The following is a 15589-nucleotide window of genomic DNA, read 5'->3' as shown; positions in this document are numbered from 1 at the left end:
AAGGACTTTTGGTGCACCTCAAAGGCCTCCAGCTAAAACAAATTCCAACCCTCTTAAGGTTCCTTTTGTAAAAATTCCCGAGTTTTATATTATTATTTGAAGACTAGAGCCAGGTATATTTTCTAACCTGGTTAAAAGAAGTGTATGCTATTTGAAAAAGTATATATTCCCTAATAATTTGTTTTGTAATATGCATGTAAATGCATATCCTTAAATAATAAAAATTCTCAATCAAGCTTGTTTTCTTTAAATGTTAACATGAAAAATGGTTTTCAACATGCCAAGGGACCGAAGATCGGCAAATCATTACAATCAGTGTTGTTGCCTCTGGCTACACATTCAGATCACCCTCGTAAACGAGTTTATGACGTTGGAGAAACAAATGACTCATTTAAGCATCGACATAGCTGTTTATTATTTACATTTGCATCCAACCTATTTACATACAGTACATGCTGATTTCCACAAAGCAACACTTTAAGCCTCATGTTTTCATTTAGTTGATATTTTTATGCTTTTATTTAGACAATACAAGGGAAAACATAGGTAATTGGTCGAATAGGATTGCAGAAAAAGTGTACTAATACATGAATACATCAAAGGATAAATTAAAAGTTGTGGCACATTGTGCTATTCAAAGATATGCATTTGTTGTGTGTTATAGGGCTGACATGAGATGTTTAAAAGTAATGGGAGATTCAAAAGAAAGAAGCACCCTCACATAACGTAGGTGTTTTCAACATCTGCTCGTACCGTGCGTTCATGGGCATCGGAAAAAAGAATTTTCCTGTGAAAATGTCATCGTTCATTTCACTTTCTGTGGGAATCAGAGGTGTGAAACTCGGGCTACATTTTGCTAACAGTTTCCCAGTTGGTGATGTTTTATGTGGGCGACTTTGGTTCACTGAAAATATTTTCAATGACAATAAACTGTTTATTGTGGACAAACGCCTCTGCTAAGAAACATATACAGAAATAACATGTTTCAAATAATTCATAAATAGGCCTTTGTATAAAAAAAACACCATATCAGTGTTCTTTCCCGACCAATGTCCTACATATAACACAAACACCTGTCGATGTGCTGTTTGCATGCTCACAAAAGAAAACAGCAGCAAATCTTTGTTATTGTGGCCTCCATGTTTTCCCACAAATAACAGAAGAAGAACTCGCATCAGGTGAAGGCTGGCAGTCGGAAAAACAACGTAATCACGGGGGCGGTCCCAGATATTCCCAGGTGGCATGAAGGCACCACTAGTGACAAAGGTCTAATTTGGCCCTTCCAAACAGGTGTGACAATCATAGACTGTAGGTGACAATGCAGACCTGAGGGGAGCTCTAATTAGGCAGTAAACTGAAAACACCTGGGTTTTGGGGCAATGGCTGTAGGGCTTTAAAAATGTGAATTTGAAAGTCTGGATATACATTTGAAGATCGCATCGAGGAGTTAAGTTGTTACTGTGTACTAGGTCCCCAACTTGCAGTATCCCAAATATTGTTTTGTTCAAGAGACTACAACCAGTTAATAAGATACCTGACAACACGCTGTTTAGCAGACTGCTTGGGGTCATATCAACCGTAATTCCTCCCCCTGCAGATTACTTCTCTTGCGTTTTGACGTTACGTATAATAACGAGTATGTTTGATGAATAGAAGCTGTAAGGTATTTTATAAACCGATCTAAGGATTCAGAGTTAAGGACCAGGAATAAACTATGTAGTATTCTGATAAGAGACTTTCCAGAGTGTAAGTACATTACACCTATTCACACAGAAAACACGCAGTCATACATTCAAGATCAAACCTGAGACCTGCAATAAGTCTTACAGTACATGATTAAGTAATGCTAACTTCAATTGCTGGATATTTACTAAACCAATGAACTGAAATTAACAATGCCTTACGCACTGAGCAAAGGGGGTATTTTAACTGTTAAATCATTATTTTAGCATCTTAGATATAGTTGTAACACCTAACTTTAGAGGGTCTTTAGCTGTGGAAATGTTTTATAGCCATTTGTTGGCCTATCTTTTCTAATATGTAGCAGCTGATAATTCATGTAAACAATGACAAATGTCTTGAAATCGCTGGAATAGCTGAATCCCTGGATACGTGAACATTGTACCAGATCTTGACTTTTACACCTTTTTTTATCTTTCTGGGAGTTCCTTGTCTCTATTTACAATACAGTTGAGCTGAATCAGTTTCTTGTCAGTGCTTTTGTCATGAGCTCAGTGAACCATTTGAAACCAAACACAACATCTTTAAGTCTTGGCATATTTAATCCTCACTGTGATAGAAATCTCAATAAGGCACACATAACACACTGTTACTTTCTCCGCATTACTCCACCATGAAACAGCGCTCTGCAGCCTGTTACATGAATCTGTATGTACTGCACATTATATCATAATGTGAATGATTTATAGTGCAAGCAGGTCTTGAGTACTTTGACATTAGCCTTTTTTTTTGTTTTGTTTTTAAATAAAGCTGCCCATTATGTAAGGTTGAGTACTCTGGAGTTATGGTGTGGTTTGCACACATTACAGATGGCGTAGAGCTGAAAAGCTGGTCATCCAAGGAGTCCTCCCCAGGAGTCAACACCAGTCATTTTCATTTTGCAGGTCTTACTCACTACACTTGATAGCTTTAAGTGTCCTTTTCCTCCATAACTGCTACGGTACAGTACATGTCCACAAATGTTTCATTCCTCTGCCTCCATATTCCTCCACATCAAACCTGGAGGAAATCAGCAAAAGTCAGCATCCCTGCAACATTTAAAAGGCACAATATCTTTATATATATATATATATATATATATATATATATATATATATATATATATATATAGATAGATATCTAAACAATGCTTCATTATTGTTTGTGTTTAGCGTTCAGTTAGCCAACATGAATAAGCTTTTAGCAATTTAGCGTTTTCTCAAGAAAATCCATTTGATAAATCCTTGTGTGTTTAGTGAGTGAGGGAGTGAAGCGAAGCTATATTTTACCCTTGGTGTGTGTGCAGTGCTATCCATCAGGCTCTGTCTCAGCAAGTTGGTCACCACCTCAAGCTCCTCCTCAGCCTCTCGAACATTTGGGTCCAACTGGAGGACTTCCTGGAGGTCACTGCTGGCCGACAGGTAGTCCTGGGTAAAAGGAAAAAAAGAAGAGTAAGACTGGCTGGAAATTAAAAACAAATAATCCAACCGTTTCAAATAAATGAGTGTGTTTTTAACGTGGGAGTAACCTGTAAACCCTTATAAGCCAGGGCTCGTCTGTAGAAGGCTTTCTTGTTCCCCGGCTCCAGCTGCAATGCAGAGTCACAGTCCTGTCTGGCCTCTTCAAAGTGATTCAGTTTCAGGAGGCAAATGGCCCTGGAGAAGAGTAGAGCAGAGTACAGGAGTCAGGGAACGCAGCATGTTCATTTCTATCATTCAGGATACTACTATTACAGGTAGTGCTAATGTAGACTTAGACTTAAACTTCTCTTTATTAATCCTTTTGGGATGACTGCTGCAAGGAAATTGTAATTTCCAGCATCGGTTTTAGCAAGATTGCAGTATAGCGATAACAATAATAGTAATAACAATAAGAACCTTTGCCTATAAAAGGACATTTGCCATAAATTGTTAGTCAAAAGTGTCAGTGTTGAGTCAAGTGTTAAAGTGTCCAGGTGTGTATGTGAGTCCAGGTGTGTATGTGGATGTATGTATTGTATTGTATTGTATTGTATGTTAAGGATTGGAGAGATGGATGATCGTGTCGTGCCCTCTACTGTTTTAATTTATTTTATAGTCCTTAAAGGAAACCAGCAAGTTAAGAATCAGCATTATGTTACATCCTATCTTCAGTTTTGGTTTTTACAGTGTCTATACCTATGCATCTATAGCACACAGTATTTTCTTCTGGACTCTTCAGGACTTTTCTGGTTTGTGCGTGCAGGTAAGAATGACGTGTGTACCTGTTCGTATAGAGAGCACATTCATCAGGTTTTAATGCGACACATTCACTGTACTTTTCCAGAGCCTCCTGGAAGTGGCCTTTCTTGACCAGATCGTTGCCTTCCCGTTTCAGTAAAGTAAAGCGGGCATCTTTTCTGTTGGCTGTGGACAGGAATTTGCAATTTAACAACAGTTGAGTATTGAAACAGGTGAAAGAGAAGAAGAAAAATTTAACTTTAGAACTACACCTTCTTTCTGTCTTCAGTTTCAATGGAAGTTATTATGGATATGTTGCAGATAGGGTTTGTCTTTCAAGAAGCTTTTCCCATCAGCCCAGTGCATAAACTTTTTGTGAGAGCGATCAATAAATCCATCAGCCTGTCAGCAGCGGACTGAGTTAACTCCTCAGAGGGGAGGAGTTAACTCCTGCCTGCTAAGCTCTCTGCTGTTTGGGGAACCGGCTGGAGGGACGGACAGAGAGGCACAATGTGACACCAGATGCCAACAAAATGGCGTTTAAGTCTGACTGTCTGTATCCTTTAAAGTGCTGTATTTGTGCTATATTCATTAAGTGTTCATGTTGGTGTGTCTCTGTGTTAGGTCAGGTGCTTTATCTGTTAAGATTCAAGTTCTGTGTATGGACGTTTTATGTAATGCATACAAATAAATGTGTATTATAGTGTATGTGTGTGTTTTATAATGGTATACTGGTATACTCAATAAATTTGAATATATGACGTGGGGAGCTTTCTGATAAGTGTAGCAGGCCCAGCCTACAGGAAACCTGACCTGGATTGTTCCATTACAGCAGTGCTACACTCAGTGTGGATCGCCTTGCCCTCTGCATTATTGATCACACACACACACACACACACACACACACACACACACACACACACACACACACACACACACACACACACACACACACACACACACACACACACACACACACACACACACACACACACACACACACACAGCAGGGAGCCTTCAACGGCTGCTCATCAGCGTTTCTACACTAATTCTTACTGTCTTCTTCTGCTGCTGACTTTCGATATAAATTTTACCACCCACAATTCATTAGCAAATTATTGAAGAAACAATTCGTTCCATGTATGAGTAAAAAACTAAAGGTGCCAGATTCCTTTTATGTCAGAAGAACTACGTATTGAAAACAAGTAAATTGCAGTACTACATAGTGATATATATAATCCTACAGACTGTGAGTACATGTGCTTATGAATGGTTTAGGGGGGAAGACTAGGAGGTTATAAATCCACTTAGCACATGTTTGTATTTTAAATGTCCAGCTCGTCACTAAGCCAAGTAGAAAGCAATGTCACTGACCTTCCTCCTGCGCAGCCCTGGCTGCTCGGGCTTGGGCTACTTCAGCGCTGATCGGTTTGTCTCTGTGTTGCTGCTGGACGGACAGAGGGACAGCGGGAATCTCTGGAAGATTCACTCTCCATTCAGGTCCGTCCTGCTCAATGAGCATCTTGGTGATCCTGGCAATGGACACAGAGAGGACAACGTGCATGGAGCACAGAAAGTGTTTTGTAATTAGCTGCATTAATGCTGCCAGTACAAAGGGTTATGTCATCATTCATTTCACTTTTAACATGTTCCTCTACTACTGTGAATGTCTCACACTCATCCTTGTGTTTCAGATCATAGGTGTGATCAGCCGTATTAAAGGAAAACACCTGTAAGGGCGAGTAGGCCCTTTAATATATGTGTCTCAAATCCATACAACACGCTAATGCTAAGCTTATTTTGAGTCTGTGGTGTATTCAGACTGTAGAAGTGACAAATAAAGTAAAACTAATGTTGGCTTGAGATAGAACTGTGCCAGGAAAGCCCCAGAAAAACACACTTTTTGAAAGATATTTTGGCTTCTGATTATAAAAATTTGAATGAAAATGGGGAATTACAGACATAGTATGGTATAGACCAGTGGTTCTCTCTGACATTACCCCTCATACCTACCAAATACTATAGCCGCTGATTCCAAGAGCAGCTATTTAGTGAACTCAAATTAAAATCAGCTTGGGTGAATGAAAAAGTGCAAACTCTCAGCTTTTAATGGCAGATTAGTTAACTATTCAACCTTTATTAAATCCGTATTGTTTAAAGTAACTGTAGATAAAACTTTCATAAACAAAATGGTGTCTAATGGTGTCTACAAAAATATAAGAATGCTACAATTTATAATGTGTGGCGGTTTTCAGCTGACCTGTGGACACTGTCGTGAGCCGCCTGCACCCCAGTGTCTATCTGCAGGACGGTCTTATAATCCACGTAGGCCTTTCTGTAGCGCTCCAGTGACTCATAGGCCATAGCTCTGCGCAACAGGGGCTTCAAGGAGTAGGGCTGCAGCTCCAAAGCCCTAAGAGGATCAGAGAGACGCAGAGACAGAGGATCAACTGTCTACACCTGCACACTGTGTCAACCGGGCTGATCTGTAGCTCTCCATTTATAAACACGTGAGAGAGCATTTAGACACCACAAATAGTCACACAGTGTGTTTATAGTTAAAAGGGTTAACTAAGAGTAAACTACAAATGAATAAAAAAAAAACATCAGAAATTATATGAAATGAAATACAAGGTTTATGGAAAAGCTGAAATTACACTAGATTTTTATGTAAGAGTAGCAAAACAAGATTACCTTGTATACAAGTTTTTGTTAAATTAGTCTTTAGATTATTATAGGCATGCGAGGAAAGTAATGAGCTGAGATTGACAACTAGGCCTAGTATCCTGATACCTCACACAAACTCAACTGTTGAAATATTTAAAATGTAATGTAATTTAACTAAAAAAAAGACTAAAATCTTTCATTGTGGGACAAAGGCAAAATGCATTAGTAGTAAAAACCATTTTAAAGGGATCTGTATGTACAGTACATTACATCATAATGGAAATGGTTTTATAGTGCAAGCAAGTCATGAGTACTTTGACATGCGCCTCTATATTTTTAAATCAGTCTGGTTTACAAGTCCAGGGAAGTACGACTGCGAATAAAGCCTTCTGTGGCTGCAGAGCAAACTGCAGGAACCCAGATAAACTCCCTAAAGTCATCACTTCCGCTACTAGAATGAAATCGCTGACCCACCTGCCCCCGGTTAAGCTGCATTATGGGTCATGTAGGCGCCACGTTTTAAGAAGAAAGAAGAATGAGTGGAATAAAAAATACAATATCTCTGATAGTGCTACTTCAATTTATATTTGTTACTGTTTATCGTGAGCCTGACAAAGTTATAGCAGTGCAATGCTAAATTTGGTGGAGTACTCTTATATCGGAGAGAAACTAAAATGAAATGGACAAAGCCACATCTGTAAATGGTCACAGACATCCAGAAACACACATGCAAAGAGCTGACACTTGTCACCTACTTGGTACAGTCCTGTATGCAGTCTGTGCTGTTTCCATCCTTCAGAAAACAGGCTGCTCTGTTGGAGTAGAGGATACACAGATCTTCTGGACTATCAATGCCTGCAGGGGGACAAATACAAACCACATATTTGAAAAACTAAATGCTGAAATAACACTCAAGTCATCTTTGATCTCAGTATATACATGTGTAGGGACAGATTAGTACTAGTGCTGTATTTTGTAACTAAAGAGAGAATAGGAAGTTGGAAACAGCTCGATTTAAAGTGTTGTGTCCAGAGATGCTTAGGTGGTGAATGGTAGACAGATATATGGATGTTCTTTCTCCTCTGAGCCTTCACTGCAGTTTCACAACCGCCAGCAGAGCATCAGTCATCATGTGCTGCTTCAGTGCCCAAACACTGATGTCAACAATGCTGATACTCCTCTTTGTGTGTGTGTTTTTTAACAATATTTAAAAAAAAAACACAATCAAAAATTGTTTTCACTGCTTTGCTTCGAGAGTTTCTCTAAGTATAATATGAAATTAAGTCCTGACAGCCGATCTCCAGTGCTGCAGAAAAAGCTTCTTTTGCCAGCTACAACAGTAGAAATGGAGTAAGTGCTCTTAAAGGTGCGTCATGACATCCAATCTTACCTAAAAGCCCCCACGCACCAGCACATGACTTCTATCTACGGTCAGCAGTGTTGTCTCATGCCAGCGCTGCATTCACAAATCACCAATGAGGCCTCATGTCTCGGCTAACGTTTTTGGATGCTAGGCTAAAAACTTGATGACCAGTTCAATAATCCACACATGTGACAGATCTGAGAAGTGACATGTACATTATAATTAATGTACAGGTCACTTCTCAGATCTGATGTGCACTTGCATGCTGATTTGGTAAAAAGAGGCTGTTATGCAGTATGACAAGCATAATGCATTTAAAACTGATATGGGATACTGTGGATTGTGGAGCCAAAAGACACTGAGTCCATTTGTATCTGATACCCTTACAAGGGCTAGTAAACAGATGCTAGAAGAGGCTGTCTGTCTGTCTCTGCGCCCACGATTTGTTGTTGTTTCTACATTGGTGACTTGAGCAATCAGAAGTTGCTTTTGAGAAATTTTCTTTCACCAAATAGCACAAATTGACACATTTTTATTCTAAAGATTATTTTAAACAGCTATACGATAAAGTATGCAGTCATATTATCATTTAAATTTTAAACGTACGACTCTTTACTAGAGTAACAATACGTTTATTATCTTTTTTTTTAAACAGAAATGCACGAATTTAATCTTTACGTGTGATATTGTGCAATTTCTACAATTGTAAAATGAACATCTTTGGGTGTTGGATTTTTGATCAGACAAGATGTCTGATGTCAGATTGAATGTGTCTTGTGCTTTAAGAAATTGTGTGGGACATTTGAACTATTTTCTGACATTTTACAGAGCAAACAATTTATAGATTAATTGAGAAAATAAGATCCACCGCTTAGGTGGCATGCAACATTGTCAATGACAATTCCAATTCCTGTCCTAGGTGTACAAGGCGTTTTGGTTGGACTGTATATTGTGTATGTCAACTTTAACAAATTTCGTTTTACAAATCTGAGAGATGTCTGAGAGTGAAATTCATTTTATGCCTTAAATTCGTCTACTCAACAGAGATGTTTCTCCTCAGATCGAATGCTGCTCATGAGGCAAATTCTCTAAGAAAACACACAAACTGTTCCTATCTTCCCCACCTGCTTCAGCACATCCATCAATGGCCTGTGTGTACTTCTCCAAGGCTTCCCCGAACTGGCCATGTTTGAAGAGGTGATTTCCTGCATTCTTGAGCATGGCCAGGTGAGGAGGAAGGGCCCCAGCAGGGGCGTCCAGATAACTTGTGTCCACTGCAGGGCTGCCCTGTTCCTGTTGTCCACCAGCGGGGCTGTTTTCTCTCTGAGTGCCATTAGCCGCCCCCTTCCCTGGAGCTCTTCGAGTCTGGGGCTTTTCTGCGTTGCCTCCACTACGGCTCCTCGTCCCGCTCCCTGCTGTGGCCTGAGGCGATCTACCTCCCCCTCCTCCGCTGCCCGGGGGCTTTTCCTGTGCGTTCCCCATAGCCGCACTCCCTCTGCAGTGTGTTCAAACTCTTCCTCCTTTCTTGGCTCTCCCTCTCACAGAGCCGCAGCTACATCTACACGTAGCTGGGGATTTCTGTTGGAAACGCCTCCTGGATGAGATGTCAGATGTGATGTCACTGATGGGGGAAGTGCCACAGCAATGCAGTGCTGCAGTAGGACAGCTCTGATGGGAGATTAGACTTCAGAGTAAAGGGCTCCGGTCTGGTGACACACAGGAACACAGACCAATCTATTAAAAGACTTAATATACGGATGTTTGTACAGATGTACAAATTGCTTTAAAGCAAATTAGGTGCAACCATTTTGAATAAAAGAAAAAATATAAATGGATTGAATCTGTTTTTTTTTACAAGATTATTAGATTAAAATTAAAATTAAATTATGAGAAGATACGGAAGCAGAAAACGTACTTGTAACACTATGTTTTAATGTTTATTTTCTATTTGTTGTTTTTACATTGGTGACTTGACCGCAATCAGAAGTTGCTTTTGAAAGATGTCTTTCACCAAAAAGCCCAGATAGACACATTTATTACTCTAAAGATGATTTTAAATAGGTAAAAGATAAAGTATGCAGTCGCATTATCACTTAAAAGTCTTAAATGTACAACTCGCCAGCAGACTGGACGCGCACTTTGGATATAATATTGCGCATCGTGATTTGACAATAACAATATTGAGTTGATATATATCATGCACCCCTAGCAGAGCATGCTCTTTCCTACAAAACTCTGCCTTAAACACAAACTTGTCAAGATTTTCTCCACGTAGGGTGAGGCAATGTCATTACCGAACACTTACTGAAATAATATCCTAAGGGCACTGATACCGTTTTGTACATTTAAAAAGAGGGTGACACTTCAACTTGACTCTTTGAAATTCGGAGAATTTAAACAATCGACCTATCAGCCAGGATTGGCACGGTGTTTGGTGTTTCTTGCCCTCAACATCTCCTTCCAGGCAGCGCGGCAACGGTTTAGGGTAAGTTAAGGGTTAAGGTTAGGGTTAGCTGCCTGGATGGCGACGTTGGAGGCAAAAATACCGTCGAGCGATTGGCACCGCAGTTAAACTATCTTATTGTTGCTTTTTTTATCTAGTTGCTGTTTACCTAAGGGGTTACATTTTGGCACGTGCGTTTAGCGGTCCCGAGTTTATAGGGACACCCATGCTTCATCTGGTAAAGCACTGTTCGAACGGGGGGTTTCACACCGTAATGTGTGTTGTGTAACTAGTCTCAAGCCAGCATCCCCTTCGACATCGATGGTCAAGCCAGCACACCGCTGGGTTTTACGATGTGTGTATATTCTACGCATTACGGTAACAGCGTGTCAGAACAGATTTCAAAATAAAAGGGAGCTTCTGGTGAACATAGTGTTTTCTTACAAATTAGTTAAAACATTGAAACCAGACATCATTTTTCTCCAGGACACGCCTGTTATATCCAGCCCGAGTGTAATCTGACTGGATACTTATCCGACAGTGTCTATTTTTGGTTGCTCTGACAGTACAGAGGCCCTTCATCCCCATCAGAAGCAAATTATTAGAGCAGGCATGATGACAGCTATAAAATTAATTTTACTTAATTGGAAGTCTTCACTGACTCCATGTTTTAGAATGTGGCTCAATGAAAAGCTTTCTATGGCTAGGATGGAACAGATTCATAGCCGGGGGAATTTACAGGGTGGCTTCTTGAAGGTGGGGAAACCATTTTGGTTTTGATGATTCGACCTAGATGGCTGATTTGTGTTAACTGCTGTACTAAACCCTTGATCTGAACAGGTTTAAACTTCTACTCTGTTGTTCTGGGGGGTTTCACAAAAGCAGAATTTATAAATCCAGGATAACCAATAAAGCAAGGCTCAACCTAGTCTTATCTGTGCAGGCTGGCTTGATCCGTTTCACAAAGGCCGAGCCAGGCTGAGGAGGAGCGACTAGGTTGCAACATATTAATGTTAAAAAACCTCATAAAGTGAAATTTGTATGCCATGTGACCTTTGAAAAATACAAAAAAAATGTATCAACTAAAATAATTGAAAGCAATAGCCCTCTGGCTGCTCTTCAGCTGGGTTTTTGTTTACTCTGTCTGTTTTGGTTCTTTTTGGGTTACTGTTTTGTCTGGTTGGTTGTGTGACTGTGAAAAATTGAAAATAATTAATTAGAAGTGTACCAACAAAACACAGTGTTCACACTATTTTCTCAAAAAGATAGTACCATTACATTGTTCTCTGAAACTTCTTGTGAAATTATTTAGCATCACACGAGGACCTCAATTATTTCAAACTTTCCTCTTATCTTTGCATTTTCTTGCAATTGCTGGATAATATGATGAATATTTCAATTTGACTAAACAAGTACCAACTGGTAAACATATGCAACCAACGGCCACAAGTAGACATCGGTTTGTTTAAATTGATTTCAAACCAACAAAAAAAAGTTGGAAGATCTTACAGCAACTGAATGATATGAATATTTTACTCCTCCAATTATAGCCTATAAACTCTAAATATTAATTTAGGAAAACAGAGAAATAGGTAGAACAGAACATATTCTTGTATCCATCTAGATGTTATAAATGCTGACTATTTGAGGGTTTTATGTGGGTAAACTGATATTAAGGAAACATGGGATCAATGAGAAAAAAAATACCAACACGATCAATCTTGTTTTTTTAATAAACCAAAACCTTTCATCCATTACTCATGAGTAAAAAACAGTACTGTGTGTCAAAATGAAAATGTTGAGCTTCAACCATATTTTGTAAATCTGAAGCCAGGCCTGGAGGTCGGAACTTATGGAGCTGTCGATCTACATTATGTATTTACATGGTCATACACTAAAATAGTACACAACAAAAATAATCAAAACAACTGCTCTCCTCTTCTTCATCGGGCATCAAAGACAACCACTGAAATCAAGGAGTCAAGGAAATGTACAGGTATTGTAGTATTCAGGTAATACATGTCCTTTATATAAAAAGCCTTCTGCCATCACATACTATTACATTAAAAGGATACATCTCTTTGTTCTCTTCTTGTACATGATCCTGTAGCCGCACTCTCTGCATCGGATTGGATCACGGGCCTTAATTTCATTTTCAGTGTGGCATTCTGCAAATAAAGAAAGGATATTAGATAAAATATCCTATGGATCCAATAAACCAATAGAGCTACACCATAATTGGTCAGACGGATATGTGCTTACTGCAGATATATCAGTATCTGTGTACATGTCGGATGATAAGAAATTGCAGCACAGAAATGCAAAACTAGCCTTGGGGTGGTTTAGAAACAGTCTACATTGCATATTTTGTTAACCAGAGAGCACATACAAGTTGATTTTTGAACTGTAAAATTTCTCACTTAGTATGTATCTTTTTGTAAAGATTACGCAAAAAAAAATTGCAATGGTTGTTCAATTCTTGCATGTTACAGTTGTCTCAAAACTCTAAGAAAAAAGAGAAGACAATATGGACTAGACACTGTGCTATTTGGATGGTATTAATTTATGCCTTTTGGGGTGGAATACATAATAATGCTTTCAAAAAGCAGCAACATTTTGGCCATCAGTAAAGTACTAGTCTGACTCACCGGATGTAGACGGTTGGTATATGCCTGCCATTGGCCGCCTATATCAGACATCATTCTCCTCCCAAAGACGATTGTGATTGGTTCAAAGACATAAAAACAAGCCAAAACCATTGCCCCCTATCTCAGATAAACTGGTGCAGCCAGACTTTTCTCCAGTGCTGTGGGGATAGGTCTGGCAATGCAAGACTAGTTAACTACCACAGTACCGTTGACTCAGTTCTATGAGAAGTATGTGTAAATATTCTATTATAAAAGCAATCTGATTGGTTCATAGCCATAGTAAAATAACCACATACAACGGCAATGACATGATACTTGTCCACTCCAGAGCGAACATTATTTCCACGCTTCCCATTCATAGTAGGGCAAAACATTCTAGTAGCGTCCACTTTTGATACGTTCATGTAGTACATTTCTTCATATGTTACTGCAGTACATTTACCTTATTATCAGAGAATATAAAAATGTATCATTAACTAATTGAGACTGAAGACAGAACCGTCTGTATCTTGTTATCAAACTGTTTTCTAACTGATGTTCTGTGTAAATTTGTACAATAAAGTTATAGAAGATGGTCACTCGTTACATGTGCATACCGTGTCCTTTAAGTACGCTAAAGTTACGACAGCAACCGCATCGGTGTGTGCACGCAGCCATAAATCTATTTTAATTTGGAATGTGACTTTCAGAAGTTAGCTACTTGATCACCGTTAGTAGTAGCTGACTTTAATATAGCTATGCTAACAGAAGTAGTTATGCAGTAACGTTACTAGCAGTGATTCAAAGTGATCAACAGTAACACCAAAGCAGCGCTAAGCATTAACGTTACAGCACAAAGTAACTACGTTATGTCTGGTTAGCTAGCATTGTTAGCAGTAGTAGCTGTAGCAGCTGACCAGCATAATTTGCAGTGTAGCTACCTCCACATATGTAGATCATAGGCTGCTGTTTGGGCGGCTGCACATCTTTCGGTGGATCCATTTTTGTTCCTGTAACAGACAGGAGAGGTAATGTTGACACAATCACATCTGTAACGTTATCGCCACAGCATGCTGACACAGAAACAGCATGGTGGTACCAGCACAATTAGACTAAACCGCCATAACCGGTAGGCGTAGCTAGTGAATAACAAAGGTATTTAATTAATCTCAAAATGCAGTACAAATATAGCTATTATGAAATACACAAAATGAAAAGATAAAAAAGAACACAACTCACCGTGTTAACACGCCAACTGTTTACCTCATTGCACACTGCTTCCTACGCAGAACTGTCGTCCACCTCAAAGCATAATGGTTTGTGATTGGTCAGAAGTACTCCGTCACATTTGGCATAGCTATCTTTTTGCCAGACTACGCAACTTAAAATGAATAACGTTATATGAGAGATTCCCTCGTATACAATGGTATTTGTGGATTATTTATTAAAGGTTGTTCATTGTTACAGTAACTGTAACAGTAGTTGTTGCGTTTTTGTTTTGGACTCCGGTCAAACAGGGGGCGCTGTGGAAGATTGTGTCCCCCAAACGGTCCATCATCTAGACTGTATAGCTAACCAACAATCAGCTAGTGGCCCTCCACTAGTTTTTGACAACAAGGACTCTGTCGAGAATGTTCTCATCTTGACCATTGGCCCCAAAACTGACAATACTTACTATAAAACTTTGTATTCTTTGAAGTTATACGCCATGGAGCCGTCTGCGCCCAAAAGGTTTGTGTACATCCGACTGGTCTTAAACCAAGCTATTGCCTAGTTGGTAGCTAGTTAGTTCGTTAGCTTAAAGGCTAATCGGCCTTTCAGACCAAACGCGGTTTGAGCAGCGGCAAAACCAACGTGACGCAGCGCAAGTCATTGGAAACAACGGGGTTCGGACTCCGCGTTGCCGCGTTTGCTCTAAAACGTAGGCGGTAGGTAACGTTAGCTGCCGCTTAGCTAGCTAGCTGTGTACTTGGTTAGCTTTACCAGTTTTCTGTCAAACTTTCTAACGTTACTCAATTAAGACGAGTACTTGGTTTTAGAGGTCACTCATAAACATAATAGCAAGTCCTGTGTTACAGCTTCTAATTGCTTTGTAGCTTTTTTCGTAGTTGGGTAACTTTGTACGTGCTTTTTTAGGGAGCATTTTGATCTGGCTACGGTATTTGGACATGAATGACAAAATAATAGATAGTGTGTGAGTAACAAAACGCTGTAAAAAATAAGTATCCTTGGCAACCATTTAATGGCTAATTGGTGCTATTGTGATTCATGGTGTGATAATTACCTATCACATGTTGATGTCTTCTGAGTTTTTTTTTTTTTCGACTAACGTTAACAGTCCTAGTGATAAACCCAAATATATTAAATATAACGTTATGTAATTTGCAAATAATATTAAATGGCTAGAAACTGCCTATGATTTCATTTCAGATGCTCTTATGGTGTCATGTTTTAGTTTTGTTTCACTACTTGTTTTGAGCAGAGTATTATACTGAAGTTACAGTGGGTACGGAAAGTATTCAGACCCCTTTAAATTTTTCACTCTTTGTTTCATTGCAGCCATTTTCCAAAA

At 39.2% G+C, this 15589-nt stretch overlaps 3 protein-coding genes across 3 annotated transcripts in view; 1 reads left to right on the top strand and 2 right to left on the bottom strand.

Moving 5' to 3' along the window:
- Positions 1–1498: 1498 nt before the first annotated feature.
- On the bottom strand, positions 1499–14026 carry spag1a (sperm associated antigen 1a). The gene is made up of 9 exons (XM_034891671.1): positions 13959–14026; positions 9072–9653; positions 7340–7439; positions 6178–6330; positions 5292–5449; positions 3962–4103; positions 3248–3374; positions 3009–3146; positions 1499–2739 (listed from the first exon to the last, which is right to left on the bottom strand). The coding sequence occupies exons 2-9, from the start codon at positions 9427–9429 to the stop codon at positions 2734–2736; spliced, it is 1182 nt and encodes a 393-aa protein (XP_034747562.1). The 5' UTR covers positions 9430–9653; positions 13959–14026; the 3' UTR covers positions 1499–2733.
- On the bottom strand, positions 12106–14495 carry polr2k (polymerase (RNA) II (DNA directed) polypeptide K). The gene is made up of 4 exons (XM_034891672.1): positions 14257–14495; positions 13959–14027; positions 12466–12558; positions 12106–12356 (listed from the first exon to the last, which is right to left on the bottom strand). Exons 2-4 carry the CDS (start codon positions 14017–14019, stop codon positions 12334–12336), a joined length of 177 nt encoding a protein of 58 aa, XP_034747563.1. The 5' UTR covers positions 14020–14027; positions 14257–14495; the 3' UTR covers positions 12106–12333.
- Positions 14496–14519: 24 nt separating this feature from the next.
- stk3 (serine/threonine kinase 3 (STE20 homolog, yeast)) overlaps positions 14520–15589 on the top strand; it is a 7033-nt gene continuing 5963 nt past the window's right edge. Inside the window, exon 1 of the mRNA XM_034891670.1 lies at positions 14520–14748. Coding sequence (XP_034747561.1) covers positions 14726–14748 — 23 coding nt within the window. The 5' untranslated portion in view covers positions 14520–14725. The remainder of the gene's footprint in view (positions 14749–15589) is intronic.

This window comes from Etheostoma cragini, chromosome 14, assembly GCF_013103735.1.
Source record: "Etheostoma cragini isolate CJK2018 chromosome 14, CSU_Ecrag_1.0, whole genome shotgun sequence".
NCBI classification, from domain to species: domain Eukaryota; kingdom Metazoa; phylum Chordata; class Actinopteri; order Perciformes; family Percidae; genus Etheostoma; species Etheostoma cragini.
The sequence above is the reverse complement of the archived record's forward strand: the minus strand, read 5'-3'. Positions and strand labels throughout refer to the sequence as shown.

Bases quoted from the DNA above. Each gene is read 5' to 3' on its own strand.
- spag1a (XM_034891671.1), bottom strand. From the start codon at position 9,429: ATGGGGAACGCACAGGAAAAGCCCCCGGGCAGCGGAGGAGGGGGAGGT. The intron at 7,440-9,071 runs GTGGGGAAGATA...GTCCCCCTGCAG, and splicing joins TGATGGATGTGCTGAAGCAG to GCATTGATAGTCCAGAAGAT. The intron at 3,375-3,961 runs GTACACACGTCA...ACTCTTCTCCAG, and splicing joins TGTGCTCTCTATACGAACAG to GGCCATTTGCCTCCTGAAAC.
- polr2k (XM_034891672.1), bottom strand. From the start codon at position 14,019: ATGGATCCACCGAAAGATGTGCAGCCGCCCAAACAGCAGCCTATGATC. The intron at 12,559-13,958 runs GTAGCTACACTG...CTTTATTTGCAG, and splicing joins TATGATCTACATATGTGGAG to AATGCCACACTGAAAATGAA. The intron at 12,357-12,465 runs GTATCCTTTTAA...CCTTGATTTCAG, and splicing joins CAAGAAGAGAACAAAGAGAT to TGGTTGTCTTTGATGCCCGA.